At 53.0% G+C, this 19351-nt stretch overlaps 7 protein-coding genes across 7 annotated transcripts; 4 read left to right on the top strand and 3 right to left on the bottom strand.

The window, feature by feature from the left end:
* Positions 1–29: 29 nt before the first annotated feature.
* AYO21_05818 (hypothetical protein) lies at positions 30–1701 on the bottom strand (the record flags this gene model as incomplete). Its single annotated transcript, XM_022655785.1, has 4 exons — positions 30–631; positions 963–1102; positions 1169–1253; positions 1311–1701. 4 exons carry the CDS (start codon positions 1699–1701, stop codon positions 30–32), a joined length of 1218 nt encoding a protein of 405 aa, XP_022511897.1.
* A 1292-nt stretch (positions 1702–2993) lies between these two features.
* On the bottom strand, positions 2994–4085 carry AYO21_05819 (hypothetical protein; the record flags this gene model as incomplete). The annotated part of the gene is made up of 2 exons (XM_022655786.1): positions 2994–3892; positions 3983–4085. The coding sequence occupies 2 exons, from the start codon at positions 4083–4085 to the stop codon at positions 2994–2996; spliced, it is 1002 nt and encodes a 333-aa protein (XP_022511898.1).
* Positions 4086–5165: 1080 nt separating this feature from the next.
* AYO21_05820 (hypothetical protein) lies at positions 5166–6953 on the top strand (the record flags this gene model as incomplete). The annotated part of the gene is made up of 1 exon (XM_022655787.1): positions 5166–6953. The coding sequence occupies one exon, from the start codon at positions 5166–5168 to the stop codon at positions 6951–6953; it is 1788 nt and encodes a 595-aa protein (XP_022511899.1).
* A 1213-nt stretch (positions 6954–8166) lies between these two features.
* Positions 8167–10316, top strand: AYO21_05821 (acetyl-CoA hydrolase; the record flags this gene model as incomplete). The annotated part of the gene is made up of 7 exons (XM_022655788.1): positions 8167–8220; positions 8384–8472; positions 8564–8942; positions 9145–9408; positions 9478–9627; positions 9690–10019; positions 10089–10316. 7 exons carry the CDS (start codon positions 8167–8169, stop codon positions 10314–10316), a joined length of 1494 nt encoding a protein of 497 aa, XP_022511900.1.
* A 975-nt stretch (positions 10317–11291) lies between these two features.
* AYO21_05822 (hypothetical protein) lies at positions 11292–12509 on the bottom strand (the record flags this gene model as incomplete). The annotated part of the gene is made up of 4 exons (XM_022655789.1): positions 11292–11352; positions 11413–11838; positions 11909–12396; positions 12462–12509. 4 exons carry the CDS (start codon positions 12507–12509, stop codon positions 11292–11294), a joined length of 1023 nt encoding a protein of 340 aa, XP_022511901.1.
* A 661-nt stretch (positions 12510–13170) lies between these two features.
* Positions 13171–14664, top strand: AYO21_05823 (hypothetical protein; the record flags this gene model as incomplete). Its single annotated transcript, XM_022655790.1, has 1 exon — positions 13171–14664. One exon carries the CDS (start codon positions 13171–13173, stop codon positions 14662–14664), a length of 1494 nt encoding a protein of 497 aa, XP_022511902.1.
* Positions 14665–16239: 1575 nt separating this feature from the next.
* On the top strand, positions 16240–18389 carry AYO21_05824 (hypothetical protein; the record flags this gene model as incomplete). Its single annotated transcript, XM_022655791.1, has 8 exons — positions 16240–16335; positions 16395–16411; positions 16466–16902; positions 16978–17299; positions 17346–17384; positions 17436–17694; positions 17830–17916; positions 18042–18389. 8 exons carry the CDS (start codon positions 16240–16242, stop codon positions 18387–18389), a joined length of 1605 nt encoding a protein of 534 aa, XP_022511903.1.
* Between the last annotated feature and the right edge of the window lie 962 nt (positions 18390–19351).

Here is a 19351-nt window from a genome sequence, read left to right on the forward strand (position 1 = left end):
TACGAGGACGCCCGGTTCTGTGTCTGCATTTATAAGCTCGCGCCACGATCTCTCCGCGCCTCTATCCGCCACCGCGGCCCCCATTTCCGAAGCGCAACTGCGAGTGGCACGCACACGACGCCCACAACGAGGGCAAACACTGTAAAACACCATCCCGCTCCAACGGCGTCGATCAGTGTCTCCACCGCAGCGATGCCACCGGCGCTCAGGAGGCAGCGGATCAGGCTGTAGCTCGCTTGGACGGTGGCGCTGCGGTTGGGGTTCAGATCGGTCAGCAGGGTGCCGCAGATCGTGAAGATGGAGACTTGGGACGCGCCGCTGAGGAAGGTCATGAGGAGTGGCACTGCCAGCGGCACGTCCGGGTGGGCTTGAGCGTGGGCGTGGACGTGGACTTGGTGGTGTAAGGACCAGCCGTAGCCCAGGGTCGCGGCGCAGCTGATCCCGAATAGCGGGAATATCGATTTCAGTCGGGCTTGTTCGATAGGGAAATCACCCACAAGGTTGAGGTCGATTGGGGATTTGTCATTGTTTGGAATAGCGGGGATGTGGTCCTTGGTTGTTGTTGTTGTCCGACGGTAGTCCCTGTCTAGAACTCTGCCGGTGAGGAGGGCGGCGAGGATCCCTCCAACCCCTAGCGGCAGGTATGTCAGTCCGCCTTTCAGGTAGTTGAGCCCATGTGTGCGGATCACCAGCGTGGAGAGCGACGTGGCGATGCACCCGTATTTATACAGTATACTGCATTCCCCCGATGAGTATAACAAGGAAGGAAGCTCGGTCCAAGAGCAGTTTCAAGCAGTGAAGCGGGTTCGGCATGTTGATGCGTGGTCGTCGTCGCTGTTGTCGTCGCGGGGATGCGGCGTCATGGACCTCCTCCTTTTGTTCGACATTTCTGAGGATGTTGACGAGTGGCCGGTACATCCAGTGTGGTGTTTGCCCACTACCGTCGCTGACAAGTTTCCTACATGTCTCCGGGACGACGAGGAGCAGGATAATCAAGTTACATCCCGACAGGATTGACAGGAACCAAAAGACCCAGCGCCACGAAAGGGTCTCGGTGAGGATACCCCCCAGGACCGGGCCGATGCATGGTGCTGAGTTTGTGCTGTTCTCATTAATCAGTAACCATGTTTTCCTTTCCGTGAGTAGAGTATGAATTTTCAGAACATACAAGCCCTGTAGAATTCCCACATAGGACCCCCTCTCCACGGGAGGAGCGATATCAGCTATAAAGCCGTAGGCGATGGCGATCGTGCCTCTAGATGTGTCAGTCAAATTGCTGCTGTGGATCTATGAGACTCTCTCTACCTTACTTGACGCGCCTGCACTCTGCAGACACCGCAGAGCTATCAAAGCCGCATAGTCGTTCTGCAGAGCAAGGCCCAAGTTGGCGGCGAAATAGACGAGGAACGCCACGAGACAGATTGGTCTTCTGCCGACCTGGTCGGCCATGTCGCCGAGCACGCTAGGCGCCACGCCAGAGACGATCTGGAACGAAGTGATGGAGAGGTTGATGGCCTCAATCGACACAGACATGGACCGGGCGATTGCGGTTATCGCTGGATAGTAGATGAAGGACGACAGGCCAGAGTACATGGCAGACAGTGAGGCCAGCCATGAGATACAAAGCTTTTGTCGACGTGAAAAGGTCGAGTATGTCGATATCGCGACTTGGCTGGTAGGGTTGGGCTCAATTGTGTTCATTGTCGGTTCGCTGCTGAGATGTGCTTTTCGTATTACCGCAGTGAGTCAGACAGGCACATTTGCTAGGTATCTAGATGGATGAGAGTCAATCATCGCTGGCATTGACTTGACAAATTTGGTGGATGGTCGCGATTGACCGTCATAAATCAATCTCAGAGCGTGTGCATGGACTTTTGTCACTGGTGGTCACCAAACTAGAAGCATGACAGTTCGTCCTGCCAACACAGTCTGTTTACACAGGCAATCCTGTTGCTGATCTTAGTCAGGCGGGAGGTAGCTTTCATCATGGTGTAACGTACCACATTCCCTGGCTCTCGATCAGGTATTTCTGCCAATGCCATGGAAGCCAACCGCGTTTTTGTGTGAAATATTACACAGAACGTGCCGCTCGTCCCAGAGGTTCCAACGATGGTCATCTTCTGGGGTTGATCGTCCATGATCGCAATCTTATTTTGATCATTTTTCGTGGTCCGCGACTCGCCATGCGAGGAATGCTGGAATGGAATTTGCGGGTCTTGGGTTGACAATCTCGCGCCGCTAGCAATGGGTGTGCAATGCCTGGGGAAACACTTGGTCATGTTTCTGGAGGTGGCATATTTTCGTTCATTTTGTTGACTGTTTCGAGAGGAAGGGGGTTAAAAGGAATGCTGATAGATACTTGCCCCTCAAAGCAGAGTAGATGATATCGTGTGATCAACTTGTTGATTGTCTATCTCATCACGCCAATCAAACCATAAATACGAGGTATAGAAGGCGCGATTGCTGCGTGGCAGGCACCGCTTAACCTCCCGAAGTAATAGGGCAACGTGCAAGTGGCTTTGTCAGGAACATCCTGTTGTGCCTGTGTCCTATCGTCATCTGCGATAATGCATAGCAGGCAGGCTACTACTGACAATCCCCAAAATACCTCGGTTTATTATGTATGTAAATGGGTTCCTCTGAAGCTCATTCGGTCGTCAAGGACAAGGCTTCTCAAATCTAATCTCCGGCTAACATCAAATTCCTCAAGCACAACGGGATTCAGGGTTGTCGCGGTAGGCTCCAACCATGCGTCGAATCCACCACGGTACTTCTCGGTCAAGTACCTCATGCTGTCCTTCGCACTGGATATACGTACAGTCATTCAGTGTCCTGCCAGGTGCTTTGGGTGGAAGGTGCAAAGCAAAGAACTTACTATCCTCGAAATCTATCGGTGTTGGGAAACAAGGCTGAGATCAGAAGATCATACCTCCTGTACTCGGAAACTCGGTTAGCCAACCGTGTAAAATGTGAAAGAGCTGGGGAATGGGGACTCACATGGCGTACAATAGATTCCTATCATCCCAGTCGTTGACGGGAAAGTCCATGCCCATCTTCTTTTGGTACTCTTTTATAAAAGGCCTGCCCATGCGGTAGCGTGGTGCCCTCCAACTGCCTAAATCTGCTTCATGGTGACCCCACATCGCACAGGAATCAAACAGAACAACTTGGTCCGTATCTGCATCCGGCATACAGTTCCCAGGCCAGAGATCGGTGTGGATCAAGCACGGCGTGACCTTACGACCACCTGTTTCAAGCGGTCGAAGGAGTCGCGGAACGACCAATTCCAGCGTCTTTCTCTTGAGGTCTTCAAAGTCGCCGTCGTGGTTGTTCTGCGCCCGCGACTCGATCTCCATCATGGCCGTCAGCGCGTTGGTGAAGTGTCTCTCCCACGTATCTTCCCATCCGGCCTTGTTCGGGATGTTGGCCAGATGGGTGACGACGTGAAACCCGAATTTGCCGTTTGGCGATTTGCCCGAGCTTTGGCGGTGCAGCTGGACGACCGCATCGACAACCCGTATGGGGTCTGGGACTTTGTCGGCCACCATGTCCCGGAACTCGGCGAGGTAGTAGTACATGTCTGGATCGTCCCGATATGCTCCCCAGGCGATGGGTTTGGGGACGTTGGCGGGAAGATAGGTGTGGATGGCCTGTTCAGACTCGTAGGTCCCGACCATCATGCGCCTGCCCAAGGGGCCACGTTGATTCTGTGTCCCGTTAACGAGGTATCCCACAGCACGATATAGAATCAGCCGGGTTTGGTCTCGTCGTACCTTTTTGAAGAATTTCAGAATCCGTCCATCTTTTTGAGAGGTTTCGATGCACACGGTCTGCACCCACGCACTCGTGCCAGAGGGATTGATCGAGACGACTTCGGTGCCTTTTGGTAGCTCTAGGAATATCTTGTTAAATTAATAGGAAACAAATCCACACGAGCTTTGACGGTTCAAGTGACGAAGGTGAGGGGATGCTTTGTGCACACCTTTGAATACGTTGGCGTCGAGCTCTTTCTCTGGCGTGGGGGCTTCAATCGCCAGTCCATTGATCAAGTCAACTGGTGGCCAGACTTCAACGCTTTCCGACATTTCGGGTGGGATTTGATTGCTCGAGGCGCGGAAATCCCAAGCCACGATATCAGGGTAATTGACAAAGAGCCCGAGGCAACGTGAATGGCGGTAGAGGATGCATCCCAAACCTTGGATGCTGCAAGGAGAATTGGCCCAGGCAGAGCCACCGCATTCCAACATGCGTCATATACAGACGCTTCACTGACATGCTTGGAGCTGCCGAGTTGGGACTTTGACAATGCATTCTTCGGCCTTGGGAGGAAGAAGCCCTTGAATTGAGGTCGTTTCGGTGGATGTCAATATGTATACCTGCACGCATTAAAATATAGGCAGTTGATGTCTGTCATTCTTCTGTGGAGGGCCGCCTTGATATTGACCTTGAAAGCCACGTCTCAATACAGGTAAGGACGGAGAGTCTAGCGACTAGAAAGTGAAATAATCATGTTTATGTCCACACGGAGGACGTTCTGGGGCGTGATCTCGTCGGGTCTCACCCTCCCGTTCAAGATACCCACCCTGTAGCGGCATCATTGACAGTGGCTGTTTCGACTGAAAGTCGTGTACGTGCACTCGAAGCCCGAGCAGCCACCCTGCTGGCACTGGTGCTGCTGGATACACAACAATGATATCAGCGCAGCAAGCGACAGGATAGATACCCAAGCAAGCCAACCCCTTCCTTTCTGACGAGCTCCCTATCAGCCCACGGCACAAACACCCCGCACTTCGGGTTCGCAGCCAATAGAATGGCAGCTGAGTCGAGGCCTTTCTCCTGCTGAGTCACCGTGCCATATCCTCATCCGGGGCTGGAGCTGAGCTGTTGGCACGGTTGACTGGATCTCTCCGTATCTCAGGGTCTCGTGTCTCGTGGGATGGAGGGGGCGGCGGCGGCAAGACATGCTTTGCTTTGGTTGACTTGTCACTTTGACATTTTTCTCCTGCTTGTCCCCCCTCCAGAAGGTAGTTTCACACATGTGCAAGTAGATCCGTATATATATTCTCATCACTCCCCTTACGTGTACGAAAAAGGACCATGAGACTGTGCCGTTGAAAGACCCCTCCCAAGCCTTTCACAAAAAAAAACCATCCTTCTCTTCAACAATGCCCATCATCGACAAAGACGTCCCCCAAACCATCTCGATCCCTTCAGCGACACTGCGCAAATTCTCGGGATCTCGAGTCGACCCGTACACCCGCTACGTCGCGTACCGGCTCTTCAGAGACCTGAACATCTCGGTCCAGGGCCAGAGAAACATCAACAATGCGCTCAGCAACCTCCCCGTCCACGTCTCGGTCGCGCCGGGCGAGAAGTTGTCCTTTGGTTGGGGTCTGTCCAACGTCATCCGCGACCAGGCTGTGCATGAGGGTTCCTACGAGCACCTGGCCATGATGATCGCATTGGGAGAGAGCTTCCATGAACCCTACGGGGCCAGAGTCCTCATGTCCATGGCTGATGCGGCTGCTGGTCCCGACGACATGACGCCCCATTTTAGTCAGTGGCAGGCTGCGCTGCACGGTTGCAACGGCATATTCGCCACGTCGGATTTCGGGCTGCTGGTCGAGGATTATCTCCAGATCGACCCTTATCCCATCGTCTATCCTATGGAGCGGGTCAAGAGGATTGATGATGTCTTCCCACCAAGCATGATCGCTGAGGCGTTACGGGCGTTGATGCGCGTCACAAAGGGAGAAGCAAAGCATGTCACGCTTATCGGCAGTGGCATCATATCGTGGTTCGCAGCTATCGCCGAGTGGCTGTGCGATCTGCGAATTGTCGTCTATCAAAAGGACGGGAAAGAACTCCGCGTCACGCACCCAGATCAAGAGCCCCAACTCACCCTGGTGTTTGTACCGGAAGCTGGCATCAAAGCATCCTTCGACCCGTGGAAGCCCTCAGGACCAGCTGTCGAAGAACTGTCGCTGATCGATCGGACATACTCTGCCACTCTCCACACCACGAGATTTGGAGGCCGGGTTGCGTGGCAGTCACTGCTCCCTCGCGTCTTTGGCAAGAGCTTCCACCATCTTGATCATGACAACTCCAAAGCCTTTGGGACAATGATTGGGAGCGCGGCGCGCATGTTTGAGGGTCTCGCGCACGGCAAGGGACACGAGGATCACGGGCAGTTGGTGTCGGTCCAAAATCAGAGCAATACCGCGTCATACGGCGCCGGTCTCATCGAAACTATCACCAATTGGCTCCCCGAGCTGCGCAGATTTCAAGGTCGCATGGAACGGTCGTTGAAATTGTCACACGAGGATGCCTCAGCCTCGTATGTGGAGAACCTGACCAAGATCAGAAAAGCCTGCCACTGTGGAATCTGCACGTCCAAGGACGAGGTGGACAAGGACAAGGAGGGCCATCCCCCCGATCACGGCTACTGTCTGGCAGTGTTGGTTGAGACGGTGATCTCGCTGGGGTTGGCTCTGGCCCGGATGGCCGTGTCGGCGCGACTGTTTCCCACCAGATCCGGTATCTACAGCTTCTATCAGAGTCAGGTGGCCCGGAGAATGGAGGCTCGAGGCCTGCACTGGACGATGCATTTCAAACTTGTCTATGGGAACGTGTGGAACGCCCCTGATGCCGTGCGACTTCAGAACTCGTTGCAAATATTTGCCGGGTCGAGACCCCAAGGGGACCTTCCGGAGAACTTGGTCGCGCTGTCACATGAGGGATGTTGCGCATATTTCATGGATTTGGAAAAGAGAATGAAGTCGTCGTCAGATTGCCCCCAGGTCAAATTGATCCGCGTGGTGCCCGGCGGAGTCAACGTGGGCGAGAAGGTCTTTGACAGGGCGTGCCTGGGGCCTATCGAAGATGCTGACCCAGATGATCCCTGGGAGGCCATCATTTATGAGCATCTTCCTGAGCCTCTCTTCTGCAAATGAGGCTAGAGCGACAAGCGAAACCCGTTTTGGGAAGGTCTCAGCTACCCGGAATAGATGCAAGAGTATTGGGTCACGGGATTGGATTTGGTGGTTGAGCACAAGTCACCAGCTCAACACCCAACATTTGGACTTGACGGATCAAAGGAAATATTGTGTTATTCTTTTCTTTTTCCCGACTGTCAGATTTGTGGGCAAACGACTAGAGAGGCGACGCCATCATCGATCGAGGAAATCTCGGGATCTTTAAAGCGGTGGGGAGTAGAGCGGCGCCAGGGGGCGAGGGCTAAGTTTGACGTGTGGTACTTGTAGCTCTGGCTGGCTGGTGATAGGCGAGAGACACGGAGATGCTTCGGGGGAGATTTTTGAGAGTTGAGGTCAAGTGGTTCGATTGAATTGGCGTGTCTTGTATTTGTGCCTTGGATGATGTGACTGTAATTTCACAGTCTCTTGGAGGTGGATATCTGCAGCATACTGAGTACGACCAAATGTCAGTGACAAGACAGAGAAAATGAGCTCCTTGGTCTGCCACGTTGCTTGCTTGGTGCTTGGCTAGAAACGCAGCGAGCAGAAACGCAGACAAGCCCAAACAGGTCAAACAGATCAAACAGGGCATTCCCGCCAATCCGCCTCATATCCGGACGAGTCCGAGGCGGGGAGCTCATTAGCCTAACAGTGCCTAGTACAAGCCTAGCATCGCCTGGCGAGCCAAACAAAAGACCCAATGACCCAATGACGAAACTTGCGTCTCTTATTATCTCCTTGACTTCCTACTAGGTATTGTAAGTTATTACAATTAGTTAGTCGCTGGCCTTCCTCCCGGACTAAGCTATCATCAACCACGAGCTCCAGAACCTCCCCCTTCGAACCTCACGAGACTGCCTTGTTTTGTCGTGGTCGTGGTCGTCGTTGTCGCCCCTTTGTTGTCATCCATATAAAAATCCCGCGAAGATAGACGAGCAAAGTCCGTTACTTCATTGGGACCTGGACGTCTTGCCTCTTCGCACTCCTTATTTACTGTCTTGACGAATCTCCCCTCCATCAATTTGAAGCTCCCCCGGTTTCTTGTCTCCGGTCTCCAGTCTCCAGTTTATTCCTCCATCGTTCCCTTTTTTTCTCACACACGCCTTTCTCTTTTTGTGTGGCTCCTTGTATACATTTCCCTTTGTTGGTCTAGCTATAAGGCTTTCATTGGGTCTTCATTTTCGATTCCACAATGGCCGCCTCAGCTCTCCTGAAGAGTAGATGCAGAAGAGCGAGCTATCTAAATGTGCGTACACCTCCAGTGTTGCTTGCGTTGAGCTTGAGCAGCAACTCCCAACCATAAGCTCTTAGAACCCTTTTGCATTTCCCCTCCCATTGAAGATGATGCGGGCCTCGAAGCGAACCTAGCCTGACTTCTGTGGGTAAATCTGGCTGACGACAAACGACAGAAATTGACCAAGGCTGAAGATCTCATTGATCTATTCCCTCACGGTTCATATATCGGTTGGTCGGGCTTTACAGGCGTGGGATACCCCAAGTACGCTTTCTCATCACATCAACTACATCATGTCCTACCTATCTCACTCCGCCATGGTAACCTGGTGCTAATCACGTTGGTGGTAAAACAGAAAGGTGCCAACCGCTCTCGCCGACCACGTCGAGAAGAATGGCCTCCAAGGCAAGCTCAAGTACAACCTCTTTGTGGGTGCCTCGTCAGGGGCAGAGACCGAGAACCGATGGGCTCGACTCAACATGATTGAACGCCGTGCCCCGCATCAGGTTGGCAAGGAGATCGCGAAAGGCATCAACAACGGCAACATCAAATTCTTCGATAAGCATCTCAGCATGTTCCCGGTCGACTTGATGTACGGCTTCTACACCAAGCACAAGGCCAACAACCGCCTGGACGTGGCCATTGTCGAAGCTTCGGCCATTACAGAGGACGGCGGCATCATTCCTGGTGCCAGTGTTGGGGCGTCTCCGGAAATCATCCAGATGGCGGACAAGGTAGGAGCACAGCTGACGACCAGTATCGTGCTGGGTGAAGACGACTGATCAGTTCCTTATCAGATCATCATCGAACTCAATACCTCTGTACCTAGCTTTGAAGGTCTGCACGACATTACAATGACAGACCTCCCGCCACGAAGAAAGGCATGTTATCACTCCTTGTGCCTGAATCTTCAAGACTGACTGGTCTCGTTTACAGCCATACCTGATCATGGCCCCAGAGGACCGTATCGGAACACCACACATCCCTGTCGACCCCGAGCGCGTGGTGGCTCTCGTTGAATCCGATTATCCCGATCAAACAACCGAGAATGCTCCCGAGGACGCGACCTCCGCGGCCATCGCGCGCAATCTGATCGAATTCTTGGAACATGAGGTCAAACATGGCCGGTTGCCACCGAACCTGCTACCTCTGCAATCTGGCATTGGTAACATTGCAAATGCTGTGATCGGCGGTCTGGCTGTAAGCACATACAACCCCTAATCATAAGTAGACAGCCTCCACAGTCGCATCCACTGACCTCTTCACCAGAAAGGAGGAGCCAACTTTAAGAATCTGAAGGTGTGGACGGAAGTGTTGCAAGATTCCTTCCTCGACCTCTTTGACAGTGGCAATTTGGACTTTGCCACTGCGACGTCCATTCGTTTCTCTCCCGGAGGATTCCAACGCTTTTATGATGGCGTAAGTGTCACCCACGTAGATGTATATCTCTCACACATCAGGGGCTAAGAATGCGTCAACAGTGGGAGAACTATCACTCTAAACTCATCCTCCGATCTCAGCAAGTATCAAACTCGCCTGAAATCATCCGCCGGCTCGGTGTGATCGGCATGAACACCCCCGTCGAGGTCGACATCTATGCTCACGCCAATAGCACCTGCGTCCTGGGCTCGCGGATGCTCAACGGGTTGGGTGGTTCGGCCGACTTTCTCCGTTCTGCCAAATACTCCATCATGCATACCCCAAGTACACGACCTTCCAAGACCGATCCCCACGGTGTGAGCTGCATCGTGCCAATGTGCACGCACGTCGACCAGACGGAGCACGACCTGGATGTTGTCGTGACTGAAATCGTGAGTGTTTATCCCAGACTCTACTTCTATCTGGACTTATAAAGCTAACAATGGTTGAAAAAAAAACAGGGCCTAGCGGACGTACGAGGAATGAGTCCACGAGAAAGAGCCCGCGAGATCATCAAGCAGTGCGCCCACCCGGAGTACCGCCCCATCCTGCAGGATTACTTTGACAAAGCCGAGTTCGAGTGCTTGAGAAAGGGCATGGGCCACGAGCCGCACCTCCTCTTCAACACGTTCGATATGCACAAGAACCTGGTGGAGAACGGGACCATGAAGATCAACGGCTGGAAATAGATAAGACGATCATGACACGGGCGGCGCCTCTCTCTCAGGAAAAAAGAAGAGATGGCACCAGTCCGTCCCCAAGGCCTCAAGGCCGGAATTTGGAAGGGCTTTTGACGAAAAGACGAAAATCATTCGTAGGGGTGGTCGTGAAGTCGGGAGGATACTGACGTCGGATGTTGGATGTGGGATTTGGGATGTTTTTGTACCAAAGAGCCATATACTAACGAGAAGGAATTTTCATAATTGAGGTTCTTCGGCACGAGAGAGAGAGAGTCTCCTGGCCAATGCGCACGAAATACTCCGTTACAGCTCCCAGTGTCATGATCATGATCCTGATCCTGATCCGGAGACATCCTCTTTCGTCACATCCGTCGACACTGTAATCCCAAATCTGCCTTCGAGGAACCCTAGTTTGACATGCCATGACAATGACATACACACACGACGTTTCGCCGATTTTGAGTCTGGCGTAGAAAGAAGGCGGCCTATCCATCCCCCTTGAGCACCGCACCACCATCACCGCTCGTGGCTTATGCCTTTGAGCCCACCCGTTAATGGCGCGGCGGACGGGATCTAGCGACCAAGTCCACACTGCCAGCACCTAGCACTCAGTACCATCCTAGATTAGTAGGTACGTGGGACCGAATCCACCCGTGGCCTCCCTCATCCATGCATTCCGGCCGGCGGCTACTGTTCATTAGTGTTTCTTTCCTGTTGTCACGCCCGGGAAAGAAAAGCTTATCGTGTATGTCTGTACATATGTCTACTAGGTGCCCGGGTATGTGCACCCGCGGGGTGCTCTACCCCTCGTGCGAGTTCGACGACTCGAGTGGGAAGATCTCTCGACGCATGTTGATTTCAAGTTCAGGCTCGAAAAGCGATGCAGAGAAAGCACAGCACGGTGGACTACTTCCCGCAGTAACAAGTATCAGACAGACTCTTTTTGTTTTTTTTTTTTTTTTGATTCACATAATTCAATGACAATCACGGATTTTCACTTTCCGCCGGCTCGTTTCGTGGAGGTTTTCGGCCATAGACTACTGCACTGATGTACTGTCAGCCGTTTTGACATGTGGGATGATGAAAAGAGATGGTTTTCACGTACCTGTAAAAGTAAAACCCCTGCCTCGATTTGGCAATCATGTCGTTTCGCACTTGGGCCAAAAAGACCTCGACCTCTTCGGGCGACCAGCCCAGACACCTGGTAAACAGGGCTAAACTGATGCTCTGTAACCCTTGATACAGGGCGACCAGCTGCGCCGAGCCGCCTTGCTTCAGTCTTTTATCTTTCGGCCACGTCCCGAGCGGCAACTTGAACGGGCGGACCACGACGTCAACAAATCCGGCGTTGCGCATCTCGACGCCAATGTTGTCCAGGTCGGGAGCAAGGGACCGGCCCATCCGCTCGATGCCGTCCCTCATGTACTTGCACCAAAGCGCCAGAGGGTCTTCCTCTGGGATGTCTCTGATATCGTTGCCCAGTCGAATCTGCACTTCCTGAGACTCAAAATACCCGCCGGGGGAAAGGTGTCTGATGAACAAGCATTAGAAAAATGGAGAGGGGGGAGGATCAAAGACCTAAAAAAAGGGGTGGGCCGAACCGAAAGATTTGTTGGGTATATTTTGCGAGGTTCTGGATGCTCCCCGATATCATCAGTCTCGAGAATATCAGAGAAAAGTGATCCTCGGGCCACGTCCACGTGTCTTCGACGTCGTCGATTTCGAATTTCACGTTCGGAGGCACCCAGCTGGGCTGCATCGGACTGAGATCGACGCCAAAGACTTCGGCGTTGGGATTCTCGTCGGCGACCTGGATAGCCCATATACCCGTTCCACAGCCCAGATCGAGAATCCTCCCGGGGTTCTCGACGGGAGACAAGAAATGTCGTCCCAATGTCGTGATGATGGCGTGGTGTTGCATGTCCATTCGCTCCTGCTCGATCTCGTCTTCGGGCATAAAGTATTTGCCGTCTTTGTAGACGTGATATCGTCGGCCATTCTCGTACCGACCTTGAAAGATGGACGAGCGCACCGACTGGGTCAAGGTTGACATGTCGTCCCCCAGGGCAGAGTCAACGTCCTGCTCATCCTGGCGAAAAAAAAGTCAGCATAATCTCGCATAATATCCATGGCAATGGAGGCAACTACTCGTACCGCTTCAACATGGTCGTTATCTGGATCAGTCTGCTGCTCATCGGCCATGGTGAATGGCTGGTGGAGGGAATCCGGGGGTGGGTTTGTGTGACCCTTGTGAGGTGGAACAATAGGCAGTCTACTTACTCCCCGCTCGAGACGAGACACCAGATAGTCGTCATGCAGATCAAGAGCTCGGACCTGTTGAACACATGACCAAAACTGCTTGGACAGAATGAAGTGGGCAGACATGTGTGGACACTGAGGTGCTCGTTACGGGCAAGCTAAGCCGGGCGTACGCGGGCCTCTCCGAGGGTCTACGGAGTTGTTCGGGGGAGTCGCACCCGATGCATTAGTGACTGATGACTAGCGACGAGCCCGTCAATTCAAAAGACCGATAATAATCGTTGTCGTCCTAATCTTCTTGGTGAGTTTGTCACCGCTGTTGTACCTGTCGGTGGGTGTCCCGCCTACATGAGTGACAAGTAGGTGCCTATCTTATCAATTCCCCAGACAATCTTAAGCAGCTAGTGCTCGCTATGTAGGGAGATCTCAACTGTCATGCCACGCCAAAGCGTCATTTCACTTAGCGACCTGGCGATGCACCGAGGTCAACGTATTTACAATTCTCGTTGAGGGGTCGAATCCCTTTCCTCGAACCTCGTTGATTTGAAACTCTACAAGATTATCCACTCCATCCCACGTCTGCCTTATTCCAACCCCCGTTCGGATGGCGTTGCACATCTGGCTGACTAGATTCTTCTTGTTCCTGGTCATTTTCTACGCGTACAGCTCGATCCGTTCTTATCGGCGGCTGAGGAGGTTCAACGGGCCTTGGTCTGCAGCATGGTCCAACATCTGGTACTTACGCGCCTCCCTTAGCGGCAGAGCACATATAGCTCTGTCCGAGGTATGCACCAAGTATGGCAGTATTGCACGGATAGGTCCAAACACGCTCGTCACCTGCGACGAGGAGCTCTTCCGGAAAATCAACTCGATACGCTCGGGTTATGTCAAGTCAGACTACTACAAGGCATTTCGCTTCGATGCCGACCGGGAGAATGTCCTCAGCACCACCGAACCCGAGGCTCTCTCCTACATGAGAAAGAGAGTAACGGCTGGTTACTCCGGCAAGGAGAATGCGCACCTCGAGTCAGACATGGATCGTGCTCTGTGGAAGTTGTTCCAGCTGTGGAAGGACAAATATACCGCCCGTGGCTCCAATCCTCGGCGGATGGACCTGGCCAGGATGATGCAGTATCTCACTCTCGACATCATTTCGACACTATCCCTCGGAGAGCCTCTGGGGTTTCTGGACAAGGACGAAGATCTCTACGAATACATCAAAACCATGACAGACAACTTCCCGGCCATGACATTCATGTCGGCGGTCCCCATCCTCAGCAGGCTCATGCGCATCCCCTCAGTCCAGCGGGCTCTCGCACCGTCGGTGAAAGATCGCATCGGAATGGGCAGATTAAAGGCGGTCGTGAGAGAGAAGATATCTCGACGGTTTTCCGAGGGGAAAGAAGAAGGCAGGGAGGACATGGTCCTGAGCTTCGTCAAGCACGGTCTGTCACAGGGGGAAATCGAAGATGAATCTATGCTGCAGATCATGGCGGGATCCGACACGACGGCCACCATCCTTCGCATCGCCTTGATCTACATCATCTCCAACCCACGCATCTATCGAGCGCTCCAGCGTGAGTGCGATGCCGCCAACGTGCCTGAGAACGAGATCATCACCAACGAACGTGCACTACAACTACCCTACCTGATAGCAGTCATCCAAGAAGCACTTCGTTACCACCCTGCCGCTTCGGGACATGGCCCACGAGTCGTGCCTCCACAAGGCGACACCCACGACGGAATGTACATTCCCCCAGGAACGGTCATCACCGTCTGCACCTGGAATCTCCACCGCCTCAACTTCGACGCGTACGGGGAAGACGCCGACATCTTTCGACCGGAGAGATGGCTCGAAGCGAGTCCCGAACGACTCGCGAGGATGGAAAAGGCCCACGACCTGGTCTTTGGGTACGGGTCGTTCCGCTGTCTGGGCGAGAGGATCGCGCGCATAGAGCTGAACAAGGTCCTGTTCGAGCTGATGAGGCGCTTTGATTTCGAACTCGTCAATCCCATGCACCCTCTCGACAATGATGTCAACTACGGCATCTTCCTGCAAAGTGGAATGTGGGTGCATGTCCGAGAACGCGAGCTCTGAGGCACTTGGACATGCTTGAGGTTGGCGGTCTCATTTGTTGCTAGGTGTCTGGACTCTACCACTGACTTTCCTGGTCGAAAGCGGGTATATATCCTTACGTTTGAGCGCGATTGCGGTCGAATGCCAGCACGAGCGTTAAACGTTTCGTATATATGTATATACAACGTAATGGGCCTAGCATGCGCCAGGCTGTGGACATACTTTTTCACCTTTAGGGAGAGAGACCTTGATCATCATCAGAAAGTTCCTTGTATGGCCCTAACCTGGGCTACTACGTTGTGGACCACGATTATATGAGGGTATTCCTCTATTGCGTTGAATAGGGTAACAGCCCTGTGCAGCCTCGTCGCGTGGCTTGCGTTGGTGGACGGAGAGCTTCATGTAATGCGTCTTCTGTTGCATGTGGTTGTGTGTGTTTACTTGGGGATAGCCCCACGAATAGAAAAGTTGGTCCGTACTTGGACAAATCTCGGATTTCATAGCAAATGTTCAGATCACATTCAGCCTAAATTCTTCAGCCCTGGGCAGCCTTTCGACTTCTGGCCCTTCAACGCGATGCGACGCCCTTGCCTCCTCCTCGGCCTTGTTTCCGCCCTTCCCCTTTCCCCACGGCGCCACTGGCCGAACATGTCCGACATCATGCGGCGCTTTCTGACTCTGCTATTTCGAACTCTGCAGAAACGCGAGGCTATTCCTTTCAAAGTGCGTCTCTCTGAAGATCCTTCCATGTCCCAAGGACACACTTTGGTTGCGGTCCCGCCAACAATGTAACCAACGTCACCCTCTCGCCAATCCCTCTGTGCCAAAAGTTTATGGCTGGATTTTCTTTCCCATCGGTGTGCCGCGTCGAAGAGAAGGGAAAAAGAGGCGCCACTATGTACCGAGAATACTGGTTCCCCAATATCAATGTCGGAGCAGCAAGTCAAAGGGCCCCTTGTCTCGATGTCGCGATAACACAAGCGCCACTCGGTCTTCACGACGCACAATGCATATGCTACCGAGAGCCTCCCTGCTGTTGAAACATGATCACATGTCAAGCTCGGTGATGCGGAGCTGGGTATGTGGGACAATCAAAGAGACCGCCTGCTTCAGTCTTACCACCCCAGCGTCCGGGGGCCCAACATTGCTGCAAGACCAACCAGGGACAGGCAATCCAAGACCAATAACTGGATTAGGAGACGAACCCACCCCCGCGTGGAGGGTCGATCATCCATGAAGACCCAATCACGACGGTGTCGGCGTTTGATATTACTGTCAACGGTATCCCGAAGTGGAGCTGAAGATGGATTTCATTGACCACGATCCGTCGTGGTCATAGGCTATTGGAAAAACTCTGCCATTTAGCAGATACGTTTTTCGCCGTCCTCTTTACCGAATGATGGCATCGCACAGGGCGTCTTTCGGCCGATCAGTGGGCGATCAGCGCTCAGGATATGGTGTAATAGGAGCATATAAAACGGTGGGTTCCTGACTCAGGGACACCGCTCGTCGCTGGCGGCTCTTTCGCGTGACCATCTTTCTGCAGAATCCATCGAACGCTGAAGGCAACGACCTTGTTGAGTGTCAGGTGTCACAATGGGTCGCAAATACCTAGGAGGCTCGGGGACCGCCCTGACTGTCTGGATCTCGCTAGCTGCATCGACTGTCCTCATCTTCTATGGCTATGATCAGGTACGCTCTTGGTCCCTTCTGTCTTCCGCTTTCGCTAATGGTATCTTTCCGTTGTCCAGGGCGTGTTTGGCAACGTGTAAGTGATTCCATGTTATGGCTCAGCATCCACGAGAAACTCATCTATAGGTAGCCTTGTGGGAGAGGATTTCCTCCAGACGATGGGTAATCCAAGCGCAACTGTCCAGGGAACGCTCACGTCTGTTTATAATCTCGGCTGCTTCGGTGGCGCGCTGTCGACATTGTATACAGGAGATAAGCTCGGTCGCCCACGCACCATTATGCTTGGGAGCTCCGTCATCGCCATAGGCGCAATCATCCAGTCCGCTTGCTATTCAAGGGGGCAAATGTATGCTGGCAGGGTGATCGCCGGGCTTGGAACAGGCATGAACACTGCCACTGCTGGGGTCTGGCAGTCGGAGACCAGTAAGATGCATAGCCGTGGCAAGCTCGTCATCATCCAGATGGCCAATTGTATTACTGGCTTTTGCTTGTCAAACTGGCTCACCCTTGGATTCTCGTTCGCCAAAAGCTCGGTTGCCTGGCGATTTCCTCTGGCCTTTCAATGCTGTGAGTTTCTTCCCAATTCTGTCCTCCGCCAAGGCTCGTTTGCGGTGATCTGCTGGCAACTAACCCGATGAACAGTCTTCACCTTGTTGATATGGTTGATGTGTCCTTTCTTGCCGGATTCTCCCCGTCTTTTGATGCGCAAAGGCAAGCATCAAGAAGCACTAGAAGTGCTCGCCGCCCTCGAAGGACATGGTGCTACGGTCGACTCGCCGTCGGTGCGTACACAGTACAATATCATCAAAGATGTCCTGGAAAAAGAACACGCCCAGACCTACACCTGGTGGCAGCTTCTCACCGGCCGCGGACCTTCAGGAGTCGTCCGTAGAATGATCCTCGGCGCCTGGATGCAGGCATCAAATCAGGTCAGCGGCATCAATGTGACTAGTTATTTCCAAACGTCAGTCTCTTGTTGTTCGTCTTGGGAGAATGCTGATCGGCGACAGATATATCTTCATCCACGCCATCAACCTCAACGAACTTTTGTGGGTTCAACATGACTCAATTTTGTACCAAGTACTGACAACAGGTGGCAGAGCTCGAATCCTCGCGGCCGCCGGGTCCGTCGACTACCTCATCTTCAGCTTCCTGGCGTGGTTTGTCATTGAGCGGTACGGACGTCGTCGAGTCATGATGTGTTCGGCGTTTGCCTGTTCCATGTGCTGGATGATCATCAGCATTGCCCTGGGTTTGTCTCAGAACGGAAAAGGAGACACATACAAGCTCGGTGCCCTCGCCACGACCTTTTTCTTCGTCTTCTTCGCCTCGTTTGGAATGGGCGTGCTCGGTGTCCCGGTGAGTAGCCAGTTCCCGACGACATTTTTCCACTCGATTCCCCCCAGCTCTTCTTGCCTGCATCACTCCCCACCATGCTCACTCTCCACATGGATATCCACTCGTGGGAGGATCAACATCTGACGATAATCATAGTGGCTCTACCCCACCGAAATCAACCATATCTCTTTCCGCGCCAAAGGCGCTTCGCTGGCAATGTCAACGAACTGGATCATGAACTATGTAAGTCGACTCAGCCTCGCGTCTGATAAAAGCAAGCCATATTTGCTTTTCAAGGAATACCATGTCCCACTTTACACCAATGGCCTGAACCCCTTAGCAATCGGTCTCTAACTTTTTGTTTACAGATGGTCGCGCAAGTAACGCCCCCCGGCATTGCCAACCTGGGCTACAAGTTCTGGATCATCTGGGCCGTGCTGTGCTTCTCCTTCATCCCCATCACCTACTTCTTCTACCCGGAGACGGCGAACCGCACCCTCGAGGACATTGACCGCTACTTTGCCGAGCACCGCAACATCTTTGTCTTCCGCGACAAGGTCGCCACGCAGCTGCAGAGGCCCGAGATGTGGGCGCGTATCGACGAGGAAGTCGCGCGTAGGGCTGAGGAGGAGAAGATCCGCAACGGCGAGCAGGGCGATGACGAAGGCGTGGATGTGGAGAAGCGGGACCAGGAGGTCGTGTATATCGAGAAGTAGACGTGAGCTCCCAAATTCCTTGGGAGCGTTGTAATTGGGGTTGGGAAGGTCGGTAGATAGGGAGGGAGACAGAGAAGAAAGGAAAGAAAGCGCAAGGCTGAGGTGGAGAGGGACACCAGGGACGACGAGTGACGACATCACATGCACGGAATGGAATGAGAGTGCCCTTCAGACCTGAACAACCAAGATATAAAATACAACTATACACAGCGGACTCCTTGAATGAAATCTCAACTTGTACTCAGGACTTATAGGCAGGCGGGGGGAGCCCTTCACAATGCGAGATACCATCTTGCTATTCAAGTGAACCCCTCTTCACAGTCTGTATCTATCTGAAGGACATGGAGTCCCCCTCGGCTCCATCCTATGTACCCGGTCAATGAGTTCCTGAAGGCACGATCTGATCAGGGATGGTGCGCGCCATAGACACGCACTTTGGCAGCTATAGTAGCCAGCTGCATGCGATGGTAGTAAACGGAAGAAAACATTCGTGTATCCATTTCAGATTCGGGAGGGGGACAATCATCCACCTATTGGGCAGAGCGTGCTCTCTCGAAGCTTTGCCACAACGCCACTATTGATTCAACTACCGATGTCCGCTGAGTGGCTATGCACATCAGATACTTCGCACGTGATCTTCGAGTACGGGATTGTCGCACTTACCCGCCGAAGGGCGCTGGCGGCATCTTCCGCAGGATGAGATTGACATGAGTCACATCACGAGATCTGCACTGTTGCCATGAGAGTTGTGGTGTTGGTCGACTCCAGAACACAAGAAGTACCGCATATACACGCGCGACGTCTCCCCTGGAACCAGTATCTTTGGCCTTGCCCTTGGAGGTAGGGAGGCGAGGATCCGACGAACCAGATGCTTCGCTGTTGAATCCAGTGTCTTTGGCCTTGCAAGTAGAAAGGAGAAAATCCGACGAACCAGATACCTCTCCCGTGGAACTAGTAGCGTC

Source organism: Fonsecaea monophora (genome assembly GCF_001642475.1).
Source record: "Fonsecaea monophora strain CBS 269.37 chromosome Unknown Scaff38, whole genome shotgun sequence".
NCBI lineage: Eukaryota > Fungi > Ascomycota > Eurotiomycetes > Chaetothyriales > Herpotrichiellaceae > Fonsecaea > Fonsecaea monophora.